Here is a 15,537-nt window from a genome sequence, read left to right as displayed (position 1 = left end):
TATGAAACCTGATGCTAATCATTTAATTCTGTTTTATGACTTTTACAGTGACATGCCCAGAATACTGTATAATTTACTGCACAAGTTGCACCAGGTTTTTCACAGTTCTCCCATGGATGACAGGAGGAAAGACTAAGCTCAACATGTTGATCAGAAATGCCAGATAGGGTGTGAAACTCATTGAAACAACTGCTTCAATTAAATGGAAGGTACAATTACTGAGAAAGGGGGTGGCACTTACAGCCTGACTCTCAATCTAGTCATTCAATTTATAATACTCAAATTCAAGTTCCTTATAACAGAGAGAGGATTCAACATTTCTGAGGAGTCCATGTTTAATATGAATTCACATTTCCTTATTAATACATAATCTGCAAGATCTGAATTTTCCACTTAGCAATGAGACTGCTGTCAGGAGGTTAATCCTGCTTTGACTATAATTTAATACACACAGTCATTGATGTACACACACCCTTTCGTGGCCTACTTGTTTATTGTTCCCACCCAATCTGATGGTCACACTCACAGATCATAGAGCCTAGGTTAAATCTATTTTCTCATTTTCACAAGTTGACAACTGATTTCAACAACCCTGAGTTATGAGCAAGACAGGCTTCATTCCAGTCACACATCCTGTTCTTGATCACCATCCAACATGAATGTGGACAGGATTCAACTTGGTAATCATGGTTCACCACAGTGATGAACTTTCAGACGCTGCCAGAACTTAACGAAGAAAAATCTACAATGAACTCCTCAGTCAGTACACCACAGAGATTCCAAAATAGGAAAAGTGATTGCGATCTCAAGAAAACATAGAAACATAGAAGATAGGAGCAGGAGTAGGTCATTCGACCCTTCGAGCCTGCTCCGCCATTCAACGAGATCATGGCTGATCTTAAAGTTCAGTACCCCGTCCCTGCCTTCTCTCCGTAACCTTTAATACCCTTATACTGAAGAAATATATCTAATTTCCTCTTAAAACACCGCCCTTCGGAGAATGATAAAAGCAGCAACCAAATATGACCTTCCCCATGAGCACCCACCTGCAACTGTCATCTTGGCAGTCCTGCTGACAATGGTTCCAAGGCTATCAATAGTGGCCACACATTGATAAAATCCCTCGTCAGGTTTGTGGTGTTTGGAATGCACCACACTGTGTATCAACAGTGAACCTTCTGGAAGCATCTGTCTGCGTTCATCTGAGATCAGATTTAGGAATGTTCCATCTTTTCTCCATTCAATTCTGGCCCTGGGTTCAGCGAACACTGAACAGTTCAGTATAACAGAGGTCCCTCGTATCGCGAGTGTATCTGCTGGCTCCACCGTGAAGTAGAAAGGTGCAAATCTTCGGACAACAGATTCTACCAAGAGATGAAGAAGCAGAAAAATCAGTACAAATATCTATCAAATCCACATTATTGTGTGATAACTCATACCCATTCGCTGTATTCAGATTAAAGCATCATTCTCTGCCTCAAACATTCATACTTTGAAATAAATGTAATGAATTTCAGTGACAAATATACAATGTAATAATGCAAATATATAATTCTACATTGGGAAGAATTTCTAGGCACACAAGAAAAACTAGCTAACTGTGGTCACTTCACTGTGGAATTGCAAGTTTACACACAGGCATTATCACACACTTCCTCGCGAGCATAAAAAACAATCAAGGTAATTCAACTTTGAATAAACCAATGAGTGAGTTCATTGTCCAATATGGTATGAGTGTGCCAAGGGCTTCACACAGCAATATAGATATTGGCAAGAGGCTGAGTCCTGCATCTGGCTTCACTTAGAAAGGCGGTGACAAATCAACGAGGTGACCCAGTGATTTGCTGCTGTTCACCATACCTTGAGCTCAAGGCAAACATCTTGATGCTATCGAAAACGACCAGTTGAAATATGTTTCTGAAATTGCTCACTGATGTTCATTGCCATGAATTATACAGAGAATGGCTATTTATATAAGGACCTGAGGTCTTTTGTCAGCCCAGAACAGTTTATATATTTAGAAGAAGAAATCTGGAATGGAAAATTTGACTTTTTCTTTCTTTGGCTTGGCTTCGCGGACGAAGATTTATGGAGGGGTAATGTCCACGTCAGCTGCAGGCTCGTTTGTGGCTGACAAGTCCAATGCAGGTCAGGCAGACACGGTTGCAGCGGTTGCAAGGGAAAATTGGTGGGTTGGGGTTGGGTTTTTCCTCCTTTGTCTTTTGTCAGTGAGGTGGGCTCTGCAGTCTTCTTCAAAGGAGGTTGCTGCCCGCCGAACTGTGAGGCGCCAAGATGCACGGTTTGAGGCGAGATCAGCCCACTGGCGGTGGTCAATGGGGCAGGCACCAAGAGATTTCTTTAGGCAGTCCTTGTACCTCTTCTTTGGTGCACCTCTGTCACGGTGGCCAGTGGAGAGCTCGCCATAGAACACGATCTTGGGAAGGCGATGGTCCTCCATTCTGGAGACGTGACCTACCCAGCGCAGTTGGATCTTCAGCAGCGTGGATTCGATGCTGTTGGCCTCTGCCATCTCGAGTACTTCGATGTTGGAGATGAAGTCGCTCCAATGAATGTTAAGGATGGAGCGGAGACAATGCTGGTGGAAGCGTTCTAGGAGCTGTAGGTGATGCCGGTAGAGGACCCATGATTCGGAGCCGAACAGGAGCGTGGGTATGACAACGGCTCTGTACACGCTAATCTTTGTGAGGTTTTTCAGTTGGTTGTTTTTCCAGACTCTTTTGTGTAGTCTTCCAAAGGCGCTATTTGCCTTGGCAAGTCTGTTGTCTATCTCGTTGTCGATCCTTGCATCCGATGAAATGGTGCAGCCGAGATAGGTAAACTGGTTGACCGTTTTGAGTTTTGTGTGCCTGATGGAGATATGGGGGGACTGGTGGTCATGGTGGGGAGCTGGCTGATGGAGGACCTCAGTTTTCTTCAGGCTGACTTCCAGGCCAAACATTTTGGCAGTTTCCGCAAAACAGGACGTCAAGCGCTGAAGAGCTTTGAATGGGCAACTAAAGTGGCATCGTCTGCAAAGAGTAGTTCACGGACAAGTTGCTCTTGTGTCTTGGTGTGAGCTTGCAGGCGCCTCAGATTGAAGAGACTGCCATCCGTGCGGTACCGGATGTAAACAGCGTCTTCATTGTTGAAGTCTTTCATGGCTAGAAGTTAATAAACTATACTGGTGGAGATCTACTGATGTGAAGAAGCTGAGGGTAAGCTGACCAAAACAAAAAGAAAATCAAAACTTCAAGAAAATAGGGACTTTTCTCCAAACCTATTTAATGTTGTTCTCTCATCCAACAATACCATTATCCTTTGGAGCATTGCAGTAGACAATAGAGACCCTTACTGCATATTCAGTAGTTGTAGCCTAAAAGTAATTTACTATGTGTGAGCACTTTATCTCCCATCTCATTCATGTAAAAATAATTATACCCCAAAGAAAAGAGAATGGGTAAAATGAGAATGAGTCTGTACAGAGTTCAAATTATGCTCAGTAAACCTTTCCTTAGCTAACAATGCTGAGAAACTGAAACATACAGTACCACTGTGAGCTAAGTGGCTTTGAGTACTAAGTATTTTCCCCATTTTGTTCGACAAGCAGCCATGATATTCCAAGGACTGTGATAAGGAAACTGCATTCATAGGAGGAGAAATTTTGTTAGGGGTGCCATAAATGAGTGAAAACGCACTGAAATGCTGGACGAAAACAGCCAGTCTTTTCAGTATCCATAAAAAGTAAAGATATATTGCCGATGTTTTGGGCCCGAACCCTTCTTCATGGAATAAACAGAATAAGGCCAGAAGCAGAAAATTTCAGAAAGTCTCAGAATTCAGACAATGGTGGCTGGGGGAGGAATCCAGACCAACAAAAGGTGTTAATTGGATATGATAAGGGGAGAGATGAGAATTTATCATGTCTGTGTGAAAGGAGACAGGGAAGGGAGAGACATAACTGGAGGAAGGTGACAGTGGAAGTGAGGTGGGAGGCTTTAATGAAAAGAAGAGAAGTTGGAGGGTCCCCAGTCAGAAAATGAAGAATTGTTCCTCCAATTTGCGGGTGGTCTAAGTCTGGCAGTGCACGAGACCATGTCAGCAAGGGAATGGAATGGGAATTTGAAATGGGTGGCCTCTCAGAGATCCACGCTATTGCGGTGACAGAGCTGAGGTGCTCAACAAAGTGATCTCCCAGACTGCATCCAGTTTCTCCGATAGGAGCACCAGATGTAGTAGATAAGTACTGCAGATTCACAAATGAAATGTTCCTTCACTTGGAAGGACTGTATGGGGCCCCGAATGGTGCTAAGGGAGGAGGTCCCGAGGGGATGATTGGTGGGGAGGAAGGAGTGGACAAGGGAACCACAAAGGGAGCAGACCTTGCAGAAGGTAGAGAGGGAAGGAGAGGAGAATATGTATCTAGTCGTAGGTGGTGGAAATGGCGGAGGAGGATGTGTTGGATGTCGAGGCTGGTAGGGTGGTAGGTGAGGACTGAGGAGGCATAGGGGTGGAGAGGGCCAGGGCAGATGTATGGGAGGCATAGGGGTGGAGAGGGCCAGGGCAAATGTATGGGTAATGGAGAATATGCAGGCATCTGGGGACAGAGATGGAGGAATTGAGAGGATAGAATGGAATCCTTACAGGGGACAGGGTGTAATCAAGGTAGCTGTGGGAGTTGGTGGGTTTACAGAAGATATCTGTCGAGAGGTTGTCTCCCAAGATGGAGACAGAGAGATCGAGGGGAGAGAGAGAGAGTTGCTAGACATGGACCAAGTGAATTGAGGTTGGGGTGGAAGTTGGAAGCAAAGTGGATGAATGAGAAAGTTATTTAGCCAAAGGACGTGAGAAAGCACCGCCCTTGTAACCATTTGACCCAGTAGCTGCTCCTGGCTCCTTTCTATTGCTTCTCTTCTGATACAACTTCAACAACCTCACACTGGGCCTCATTAATCTTTTCAAGCTACCATTAAGAACTAATATAAAGACATAAAAATTAATTAAACCACTTGTCATGTCCTTCATTAATGGCAAAACTCTGAACAATTGCATCTGAAGGAGAAAGAATTTCAGATGCTCTGAATTGAATGAATTTGAGATGAAGTGAACAAAGTTGATGGGAGCGTCCTGAAGACTAACCTCAAGAACGGGAGGGTTATCAGGAAGTTTATAAGTAAGTCTCCCACTCTCATATTATTTCAATCACATTATAACAAGCTTCTTAAAAACCAGCAGATACCAGTTCCAGCTCCCCCACCCCTCATCTTTCTTGCCACTTTCTAGCATACTCATCCTATGTGCAGCCTCCAATGGAACCCTGAAGTCGAGGATAACTCACTGTGATTCGTCTTTGCCTTGCAGTTTCAATATATCCAAGGGGAAAACAGGCCCAATGGCTCATCAGATTTATGCCATTTCATCACCACCCTATTACAATAATCCTGCACTAATCCCGTTTTATAGCTCCCCTCTCACTTCCGATAAATTCCAGTAGACCGTGCTTTCAAAATCAGATTTGTGGCATTCACTTACAATTGAAGATACGCCAGCCTTGCAAGAGTCTTTGAGAGTCTAACACAAGTGGTGGAGCACAGGTTAGCAGGCTTGACCATTATCAGAAAGAGCAACATTAACCAGTATAATAACTTTAGAAACTCTGCTGTACCGGAAACCAACAAAGATGCTACGGGCACAACACTTGATCCTTTCAAACAGAATGAGCGATCCAGATGGAGAAGGACATTCCAAACAAGATAAATCAGAGGAAATGTCAGGTTGGGAAAGAAGTAGCACAAGAGCAGCAAGTATATGGATAATAAAAATAAGTTACACAGACAAAGGAGCTGAGGAAAGATCAAATTCAAAGCAATGGAAAAAAGACAAAAGGGAGGTAAGGGCACCGAAACTGATGGTGAAGGAACTTTGTGTGTAATGAAGACAAAGATGTAGGGTTCAAGCTGAATCACAGATAGATGATGCAGAGAAATTTAATAACATGGAACAGAAGTGCCATCTCTAGAACACCCTTCAAGTCAGACAGAATAGTTTCTTCACACAAGCTCCCATCTCTTCTCACTGACCTACAATAAATTAACAGCTCTAACCTCAGGGTCTCCTGAATATCATTGCTTCCTCCTGTATTTCTCATCACTCTTCAGGGAACTCTGCCTGTGAATAAGCATCATCCACAATCCCTTCTCTGAATATTCTTCTTCTTTCTTTGGCTTGGCTTCGCGGACGAAGATTTATGGAGGGGGTAAAAAGTCCACGTCAGCTGCAGGCTCGTTTGTGGCTGACAAGTCCGATGCGGGACAGGCAGACACGATTGCAGCGGTTGCAAGGGAAAATTTGTTGGTTGGGGTTGCCTTTTGTCAGTGAGGTGGGCTCTGCGGTCTTCTTCAAAGGAGGTTGCTGCCCGCCAAACTGTGAGGCGCCAAGATGCACGGTTTGAGGCGTTATCAGCCCACTGGCGGTGGTCAATGTGGCAGGCACCAAGAGATTTCTTTAGGCAGTCCTTGTACCTTTTCTTTGGTGCACCTCTGTCATGGTGGCCAGTGGAGAGTTCGCCATATAACACGATCTTGGGAAGGCGATGGTCCTCCATTCTGGAGACGTGACCCATCCAGCGCAGCTGGATCTTCAGCAGCGTGGACTCGATGCTGTCGACCTCTGCCATCTCGAGTACTTCGACGTTAGGGGTGTAAGCGCTCCAATGGATGTTGAGGATGGAGCGGAGACAACGCTGGTGGAAGCGTTCTAGGAGCCGTAGGTGGTGCCGGTAGAGGACCCATGATTCGGAGCCGAACAGGAGTGTGGGTATGACAACGGCTCTGTATACGCTTATCTTTGTGAGGTTTTTCAGTTGGTTGTTATTCCAGGCTCTTTTGTGTAGTCTTCCAAAGGCGCTATTTGCCTTGGCGAGTCTGTTGTCTATCTCATTGTCGATCCTTGCATCTGATGAAATGACTTGAAAGCAACAAAAAACCCTGACAAAACCATAGCATAAGAAAAATTGTTTATTTTCCCATTTACTTTCAGAACTAAATATACCAGGTAGATGCTATTTTATGAAACTCATCTATTCTACCTCATTGGGAGATGAATGTTCTGCCCACTGTTAGAATGTGCAACATGACTCCCATCTCGAAGAATGTGTGCTCAACATGGGATCAGTGTTCCCAACCAGCATTTCACATGGAAACCACTGAGTTTGTGCTTGTCGTGTGCAGCAGTGTGTTGACAAGGGCTTCAGGAATGGATCCAAACATCAGAAATCCATTCAGAACAAACCAAATTCTACAATTGCTGACCACAACATCACATGAGAAATTGATACTGAATTCCAGATTTTAAAAGAAACATTGAAAGGCGAGGAGAGTGGAAAATGAACAGATTGGCATGGATCTAATTGAAGAGCTCTAATCCAGGTACATTTGCCCTGGACTCCAATCAGGATTATCACACCTTCTGCCAATTTAATGCGTTCCCTCCTGGAACTGTGATGCTCCCCAGGTCCCTCCATAGTTGGCTTAGCCAGAAAGATGCCTCATAAATGCAAGATGTTATTTCTTTGCCCAATAATGTTCTTTTGGTAGGCAATACAAGAGGCATTTCAGTCACAGGATTCATTTATCAATTTCAATACACACCTCAGATTCTATTTTTATTCTACCTAACTCACATCACAGCTCTGCCGTCTACTGTAAATTTGATCGCAGATGATTGGTCTGCCACAGGGAAGGAGAAGGATGTTCCAACTAGCCCCATGCTCTCCACAGCCTCATGGAACTCACTGGAGGTTGCAATGGGCAAAGGGAACTGGGAGGAATCAGGAACAATAACCTGGGGTTATGGGAAGGGTTGGGGACAAAGAACAGAGACTATCTGAGGAAAAGAGGGCATCAAAATTTTAGAGATACAAGGATTTCTCCCCGAAATTGCATTCCTAATTGAAGGAGGGTTGCAGGTCTAATGCTGACATGTGTTCAATGCTGATAGAATCTCTCCAGGATGGGACATGCAGTGAATAGTAGTGAGTCTCTGCCACAGCAGGGGCCAACAATGCTGGGACTCAGAGAGTTCTGCTGGACGTACTATTGGCCTTGTGATGGTGTTTGTTTTCAATCCACATTTCCTTTCCACGTGTACAACCCATTCAAATCGCTGATTTATTGCAAGAGAAACAGGAAATATTCCCTTCCACAATTTTTAGCAATCTGAATGGGAGCAAAGGCCTGTTTAAAAGCACGCATCACCAAGCATCACCAGTAACCCCAGTGTCCAGCACTGGGCTATTGTATCCACAGATATGTCACAGTATCATCCAGCACAGAAACAGGACTTTCAGCTCACTCCGTCCAGATGGATCATCAACCTTCAATCTGCACTCATTTCATTTACCACCACTCAGTACATAGCTCCCCCTTCTAAGAGGGTTAGCTCCTGTTGCTCTAAAGTGCCTAACAAGTGACACGTCTCTGGTATAAATTTGTCAGCCATGGTATCAACAGTGGTGGGGTGGCTAAACCCCTGGATCAGACTAATGATCCAGAAACCTGAAATTGAATCCCACATTGCCAATGAATCATACCAAGGTTATTGAAAACTCCTGGAAGTAATTGATAACCATTCAAGTTGCATATGGCTCTGTAGGAATGGATTATACCAGACCTGCTGCAAATGTTTTAGCTGGCATTTCAGAGGGTGAGGGGTGGGGGAAGAGAACATCTGGAATTAGCAACGCATCTCTGTTGAATGTGGATGAAAAGATTCTATCCAAAATTATAGCCCACTCCTGCGTTTTCTGTATGATGTTTGTACGTTTCCCCCCTGGTCAGCATGAGTTTAACTCAGTGGCTGATTTCCTCCCACCCTTCAAAACATGCAGGAGTTGTAGTGTAAATGGGTGACACAGGCTTGTGGGCTGCATGTCTACATTTAGAATGAGTCTAGTTTGTGAAACACAAAGACTGCAGATGCTGGAATCTTGCACAATGAGTTGTTGGGGGCACCCAGTGGGTCAGGCAGCATCTACAGGTAAAAAATGGCCAGTCAATCTTTCAGGTCCACATCTTTTTTTTAAGACAAGGAGCACAAGGATATAGGCAGGATGCAGAGTTGGGTGGAAAGGTGACAGATGGAGTTCAATCCAGATTAGTGTGGGCTGGTGCATTTTGGAAGAGGCAGAATACAGGGTTAATGGTCAGTTCCTTGAAAGAATGGAAGAACAGAGGTATCTTGGGGTCCAAATCCATACATCTCTCAAGGTCACTGTGCAGATTGATAGGATAGTTAAGAAGGTCTATGGATGCTGGGCTTCATGAGTTGGGGCATTGAGTTCAAGAGTCGAAAGGCCATATTGCAACTCCTCAAATCTCTGGTGAGACCACACTTATAGTACAGGTGCTCCTTGACTTACGATAGGGGTACATTCTGATAAACCCATTGTAAGTGGAAAAATCGTAAGTCGATAAAGAACACAGTACCGCACCTACCGAACATCATAGCCTAGCCGACCTTAAACGTGCTCAGAACACAGCTGGGGAAATTTATCTAAAACAAAGTCTATTTTATAATTAAATGTTGAATACCTTTTATTCCACTCTGAAAAAAAATTAATCATGGAAATATAGCAATAACAACCATCACTTCTAAAAATTGTAAGTCGGACCATTGTAAGCAGAGGAGGATCTGTATTGTGTTCAGTTCTGGTCGTCCATATGAGGATGTGGAAGCTATGAAGAGAGTGTAGAGGAGATTTACCAGGATGTTGGCTGGATTGGAAAATAAGTCTTCAGAGAGGCGAGGTTAAAGAGCTGGACTTTTCTCTTTGGAGGGGAGAAGGATGAGAGGTGACTTAATAGAGGTCTGAGAAGCATATATAAGGTGGACAGCAAGCACCTTTTTCCCAGGGTTGGAGTTTCAAACACCAGAGGACACCTGTACAAAGTGAAGGGAAGGAAGCTTAGGGGAGACATCAGGGATAGGATTTTTTTTTTACGCAGAGAATTGAGGGGGCCTGGAATGCCTTGCCAGGGGTGTCGGTGGAGGCTGAAACATTGAGGGCATTTAAGACACTCAGACAGGCACATGGATGAAAGAAAAATAGAGGGTTATGATGTCGGAAGGACTATTTTTTTTATATAGGAATATATAGTTTGGTACAACATCAAGGGCCGAGGGCCTGTTTCTATGAGACACATTTTGTTCAGGCTGCAAATGAGTCGATTTTTAAAGGTCCTGCAACCCTGAATACATCGTATGTTTATCATTTCCAACAGTTCATACACTTCCAATTAGTGTCTGTACCATCAGCCTCTTCCACAAAACCACATGCCACACATTCACTTTATTCTGTAGCAAATGTTGATTACTGCTTTACTTTCTCATATCACCCATTCTTTCCCTTTTGTCATCTTTTCTTTTCATATATTTATAAAACATATTAGGGTTTCCTTCATTTTAATGGTTCTTTTCCCCTATACCTCCTTTGCTTTCTACTGTATTAATTGCCCCATATGTACTTCTCTGGTTCTTCTACCATGCTGGGGGTTTGGTATTTGTCCCATATTTTCCTTTTGAGCCTTATCCTACCCTACAAGTTCCTCAACATCCACTTAGGTCGAGGATTGGAAGCTCCCTCTCTCTCTGACAATTACAATCCTCAACTTAAAAGCTTGCAACTGCTCCAATTTACGTTTCCTAGTCCATTTCAGTTAAATCTTAACCACACCCAGTCAACTCATCCTTCCCCACATTATGTGAATGGAAAGGATTACTGGAGTTGATGGTACAGTTCGCTCTAGTATGAGTATGTTGGCATTTCTAGGATCCACCCTACACTCGTCCTTTCACACATGATGTAGAAGACAAAGCACATCTTGAAAGAGTCAAAGCTGCTTTACATAGATGCACAACACAATATTTACTCCTGAGCTCTTAAAATGTTTCCCTTCACTGAGAAAGAACAGGGACCCTCCTCAAAATGGAAAGTGTGGGTTCTCCCTGGACAGTGAACAAGAATGGAAATAGCTTCAGTGAATGATCGTTCAGCATGCAAACATTCTGCAAATCTAAACTGACGTTAGAGTAATGGTTACTTGGGTGGAGTTCCATGCAGGGCCACACCAAGGAGATCATGGGGTGGGTGGGGGGTGGGGCATGAGAAAATATCTGGATGCAAAACCAGCAATTTTTATCCTCCCAAAGTTAAGTGCAAGACAAACCTGACCTCCCTCCATTGAATATTCATTGCAGTTTGATCACAGCTCCCTAAGGAAGCAGACAGAGACAAATGGCACACTTGTACAGTGACAACCACATAAGAACCTTGCACAGTCCCAGGGCAGCCACACCACCCAACACCAGCCAAAGCATGAATACTAATGGGCAGACAGAGCTGTCAGGCTCATTCTCTTTAACATAATACTGTATAGGACTCAAGTGTCAGACACATAGTTTACCAAGACAATTGTATCAGCAACTCTTCAAGCATCAGAGACAAATCTGAATAGACTGTCATTGGAGACCATCTTTTGTGAAACAGATGATAGATTGCAAAGCACAGTAGACAGCTGATGAGATTTACTTGGGTAAAAGTCTGGGAGGATGAAGCAGTGAGCGGACAGGTCCCAAAGTGAGGTACCCAGAGGGGCTGAAACATTGCAAAGCAGTAAAGGTTCCATTTCCCAGCATTTTGTTTCACTGTTAATTTTAACCAGTCCTGGACTACGATGAAAACAAGGTGGAAAATGTTGGCCTCAAAACATTCACACTCTCTCTCCCCTTTAGGATGTTCCAATCTCCCCGATATTTTCCATCCTCAGCTTCGCCCACTATATTGAAGGGAACTGCTCTTCCTGGTGACCCAAAAGTGCCAGAGGCTGCAGGGAAGGTATAGGGAGGGATCCAACCTGATTCTCACTCGAGGAGGTAGCAGGTGGCAGTGTCATGCATGTGATTGTTTATCATTAGCCAAAGAGAAGATATATGCGTGTACAGAGCCGTTGTCATACCCACGCTCCTGTTCGGCTCCGAATCATGGGTCCTCTACCGGCACCACCTACGGCTCCTAGAACGCTTCCACCAGCGTTGTCTCCGCTCCATCCTCAACATTCATTGGAGCGACTTCATCCCTAACGTCGAAGTACTCGAGATGGCAGAGGCCGACAGCATCGAGTCCACGCTGCTGAAGATCCAGCTGCGCTGAGTGGGTCACGTCTCCAGAATGGAGGACCATCGCCTTCCCAAGATCGTGTTATATGGCGAGCTCTCCACCGGCCACCGTGACAGAGGTGGACCAAAGAAAAGGTACAAGGACTGCCTAAAGAAATCTCTTGGTGCCTGCCCCATTGACCACCGCCAGTGGGCTGATCTCGCCTCAAACCGTGCATCTTGGCGCCTCACAGTTTGGCGGGCAGCAACCTCCTTTGAAGAAGACCGCAGAGCCCACCTCACTGACAAAAGGCAAAGGAGGAAAAACCCAACACCCAACCCCAACCCACCAATTTTCCCCTGTAACCGCTGCAACCGTGTCTGCCTGTCCCGCATCGGACTTGTCAGCCACAAACGAGCCTGCAGCTGACGTGGACATTTACCCCCTCCATAAATCTTCGTCCGCGAAGCCAAGCCAAAGAAGAAGATATATGGTGGAGTAGGTTTACATGGGTTGCACTACCCAAGATACACAAACCCAACCATCTGGGCAGACCCATTGTTTCTGCCTACTCCTGCCCCACTGAACTCCTGACATCCACCACACCTCATATGCTCTCCATCTCCTTGATGATTTCACGTTCTCCGAACTGGACTGGTTCATCTTCACATTGGATGTCCAATCATACCATTATACCTCCATCCCCCACACAGAAGGTCTGAAAACACTTGGTTTCTTTCTGGAACAAAGATCTGACCAGTCACCCTCTACCACCACCCTCCTCTGCCTGGCAGATTTTGTCCCCCTCTAAATAACTTCTTTAACTTCAAATTAAAAGAGCAGGCATGGGTATTGTAAGGTAAAACATCATGAGATGGGAATGTGTAGGGAGTTACCCTGTACAGGGCAGTAACAAGAAGGGGAGGTGTCCTTGTACTCCTGTTAGGTAAAACATCATGAGATGGGAATGTACAGGGCTGTAACAAGATGTGAATGCATCCTTGTACTTACAAGATAAGAGAGACATTGATGGATTGAGAGGCAGGAAGCTAGCAGGGAAAGGATAGCAACAGTTTTAGTCATTGGACAAGTAATGATATGATGATGTTCTAAGCATGTATCCAAGGGTATAAAAAATCACCATTTTGCTGATAACGGCAGAATGCATTCTCCGACTAACATGTTTAGTCGCAAGTGTTACAATCCGGTAATAAAGAACAAAGAACCCTGATTTCGACTCAGCCTGGTGTTTGTCTCACTCATTCATGAACAAAGCAGACCTAACAGTAGCCGCTATGCCTGCCTGTTTGTGGGGTTTGTGGAGCAATCCAAGCTGCAAACCTACACAGGCAAGACCCCTCAGATCTTCTTCTGGTAAATCGATGACTATATCAGGGCTGCCTCATGCAATGAGCTTGTCAACTTCATCCACTTCCCGGCCAGCTTCCACTCCGATCTCAAACTCAAGTGGTCCATCTCCAATAACACTCTCCCCTTCCTGGATCTCTCCATCTCCAACTCAGAAGACGAGTTTTCCACTGACATTTACTACTAACCCTCTAACTCCCTCAACTACTTTGACGACACTTCCTTACACCCTGATCCATGAAAGGATTCTATCCCCTTCTCTAAATTTCTTTGCCTCCGCCACATCTGTTCCCGAAGTGAGGCCTTCCAATCCAAATAATCTGAAATGTCTTCCTTCTTCCTCAAACGAGGCTTCCCTTCCACCACTATCGACTCAGCCCTCACCCGCATCTACTCCATTTCTCGCTCATCTACCCTGGCCCCCTCCACCCCCAGACGCAACAAACATAGAATCCCCCTCATCCTCACCACCCCACCAGCCTCCGCATCCAGCACAGCATCCGCCGGAATTTCCGGCACTTACTACAGGATCTCACCACCAGAAACATTTTTTATCCTCTCTCAGCTTTCCGCAGGGATCGCTCCCTCCACGATACCCTCGTGCACTCATCCCTCCCCACCATCCTCCCCTGTGTGTGCAGGAGGTGCAATACTTGTGCCCACATCTCCTCCCTCACCACGGGCCAGGACCCCAAACAAGCCTTTCAAGTGAAGCAGCATTTCACTTGTATATCCACAGGACTTATTTACTGCATCCAGAGCTCCCTTTGTGGCATTCTCTACATCGGAGAGACCGGTCGCAGATTTAGAGATCGTTTCGCTGAGCACCTCCTCTCCATCCGCAACAACAGCGAACTCCCAGTGGCCAACCATTGCAATTCTGAGTCACACTCCCAGACTTGCATGTCTGTTCATGGCCTCATGTACTATCCCACCCTGACCACCGGCAGATTGGAAGAACACCTAATTTTTCGTCTGGGCACCTTCCAGACTGATGACATTAATACCAACCTCTGCTTTCTGCTAAACTTGCTCGACTTTTCTTTCCCCTCCCCCTTTCCTATCTTTCCAGTTCTCCCCTCCCTTCCCCCTCCACTCACCCGGTTATCCCTCCTCCTCGTTCCTGCTGTCCCCTCCTTCCTTTCTCCACCTATCATTTCCTGCCTCCCCCCCCCCCCCGACTTATTGTTTGGACAACTGCCAGCATTCTCTCATACCTTGATGAGGGCTCAATCCTGTAATTTCGGTTCTGTATTTTCACCTTTCTTTGACCTGCTGAGCTTCTCCAGCACTTTGTGTTTTTACGTAGGTTGCTGTCTGCAAAGTTTTTGCATTCTCCCCATGTCTGTGTGGGTTTACTCCGGATGCTCCAGTTTCCTCCCATCCTTCAAAACGTATGGGGGGGGGCGGGGCTGTAGGTCAATTGGGTCCAATTGGGTGGCACAGGCTTGTGGGCAAAAAGGGCCCGTTACTGTGCTGTACGTCTAAAGGGGCCCGAACTGTGTAGTAATGATCTATGTCCTAAAAACATATTCTGGAACAGCTGGTGTAGTTAGGAATACATAATATTTTAAAAAATTAGGAACTTCTGCCCCGTGTGACTGGAATAATCATATTTTGATTTCAGCTTTTTTTCCCCGAAGTCAAAATTTCAAGAGATGCAGTTGAATTTATAAATAGGTGCTCAAAATGAAATGATAAAGCACAAATGTTATTTGGGCCCAATCTGCAATGTGGCAAAGCTTTCAATGGGTCAACTCACCCGCTCTTTCCTCATGAGTCTATAACTTTTTTTCTTGAATGTTTATCCAGTTGGCCTTTTGCCTCAATCTCAGAGGTCAAGTACAAAATGCACACTTTGCTCTATTATTGAAGGTGGCATCTCTCAGCATTTCTTTCCTCCCTTTTACATACTTAAAATGCATTAATAACTTTTTTAAAAAAGGAGATACAGCACTGCAACAGGCCCTTCCAGCCGCTCATATACACCAATTAACATCCAAACCCCGTATGTTTTA

General features: G+C 45.0%; 1 protein-coding gene across 3 annotated transcripts in view; it reads right to left on the bottom strand.

Annotated features, from left to right (window-relative positions):
- The window catches only part of LOC138745394 (neogenin-like), a 176,446-nt gene that overhangs the window by 109,845 nt on the left and 51,064 nt on the right, over positions 1-15,537 (bottom strand). For all 3 annotated transcript variants that reach the window (XM_069902386.1, XM_069902385.1, XM_069902384.1), the window contains exon 2: positions 1,047-1,364. In XM_069902386.1, coding sequence (XP_069758487.1) covers positions 1,047-1,364 — 318 coding nt within the window. The remainder of the gene's footprint in view (positions 1-1,046; positions 1,365-15,537) is intronic.

Source organism: Narcine bancroftii, chromosome 11 (genome assembly GCF_036971445.1).
Source record: "Narcine bancroftii isolate sNarBan1 chromosome 11, sNarBan1.hap1, whole genome shotgun sequence".
Classification (NCBI taxonomy): Eukaryota; Metazoa; Chordata; class Chondrichthyes; order Torpediniformes; family Narcinidae; genus Narcine; species Narcine bancroftii.
This window is presented reverse-complemented; position numbering and strand designations above follow the sequence as displayed.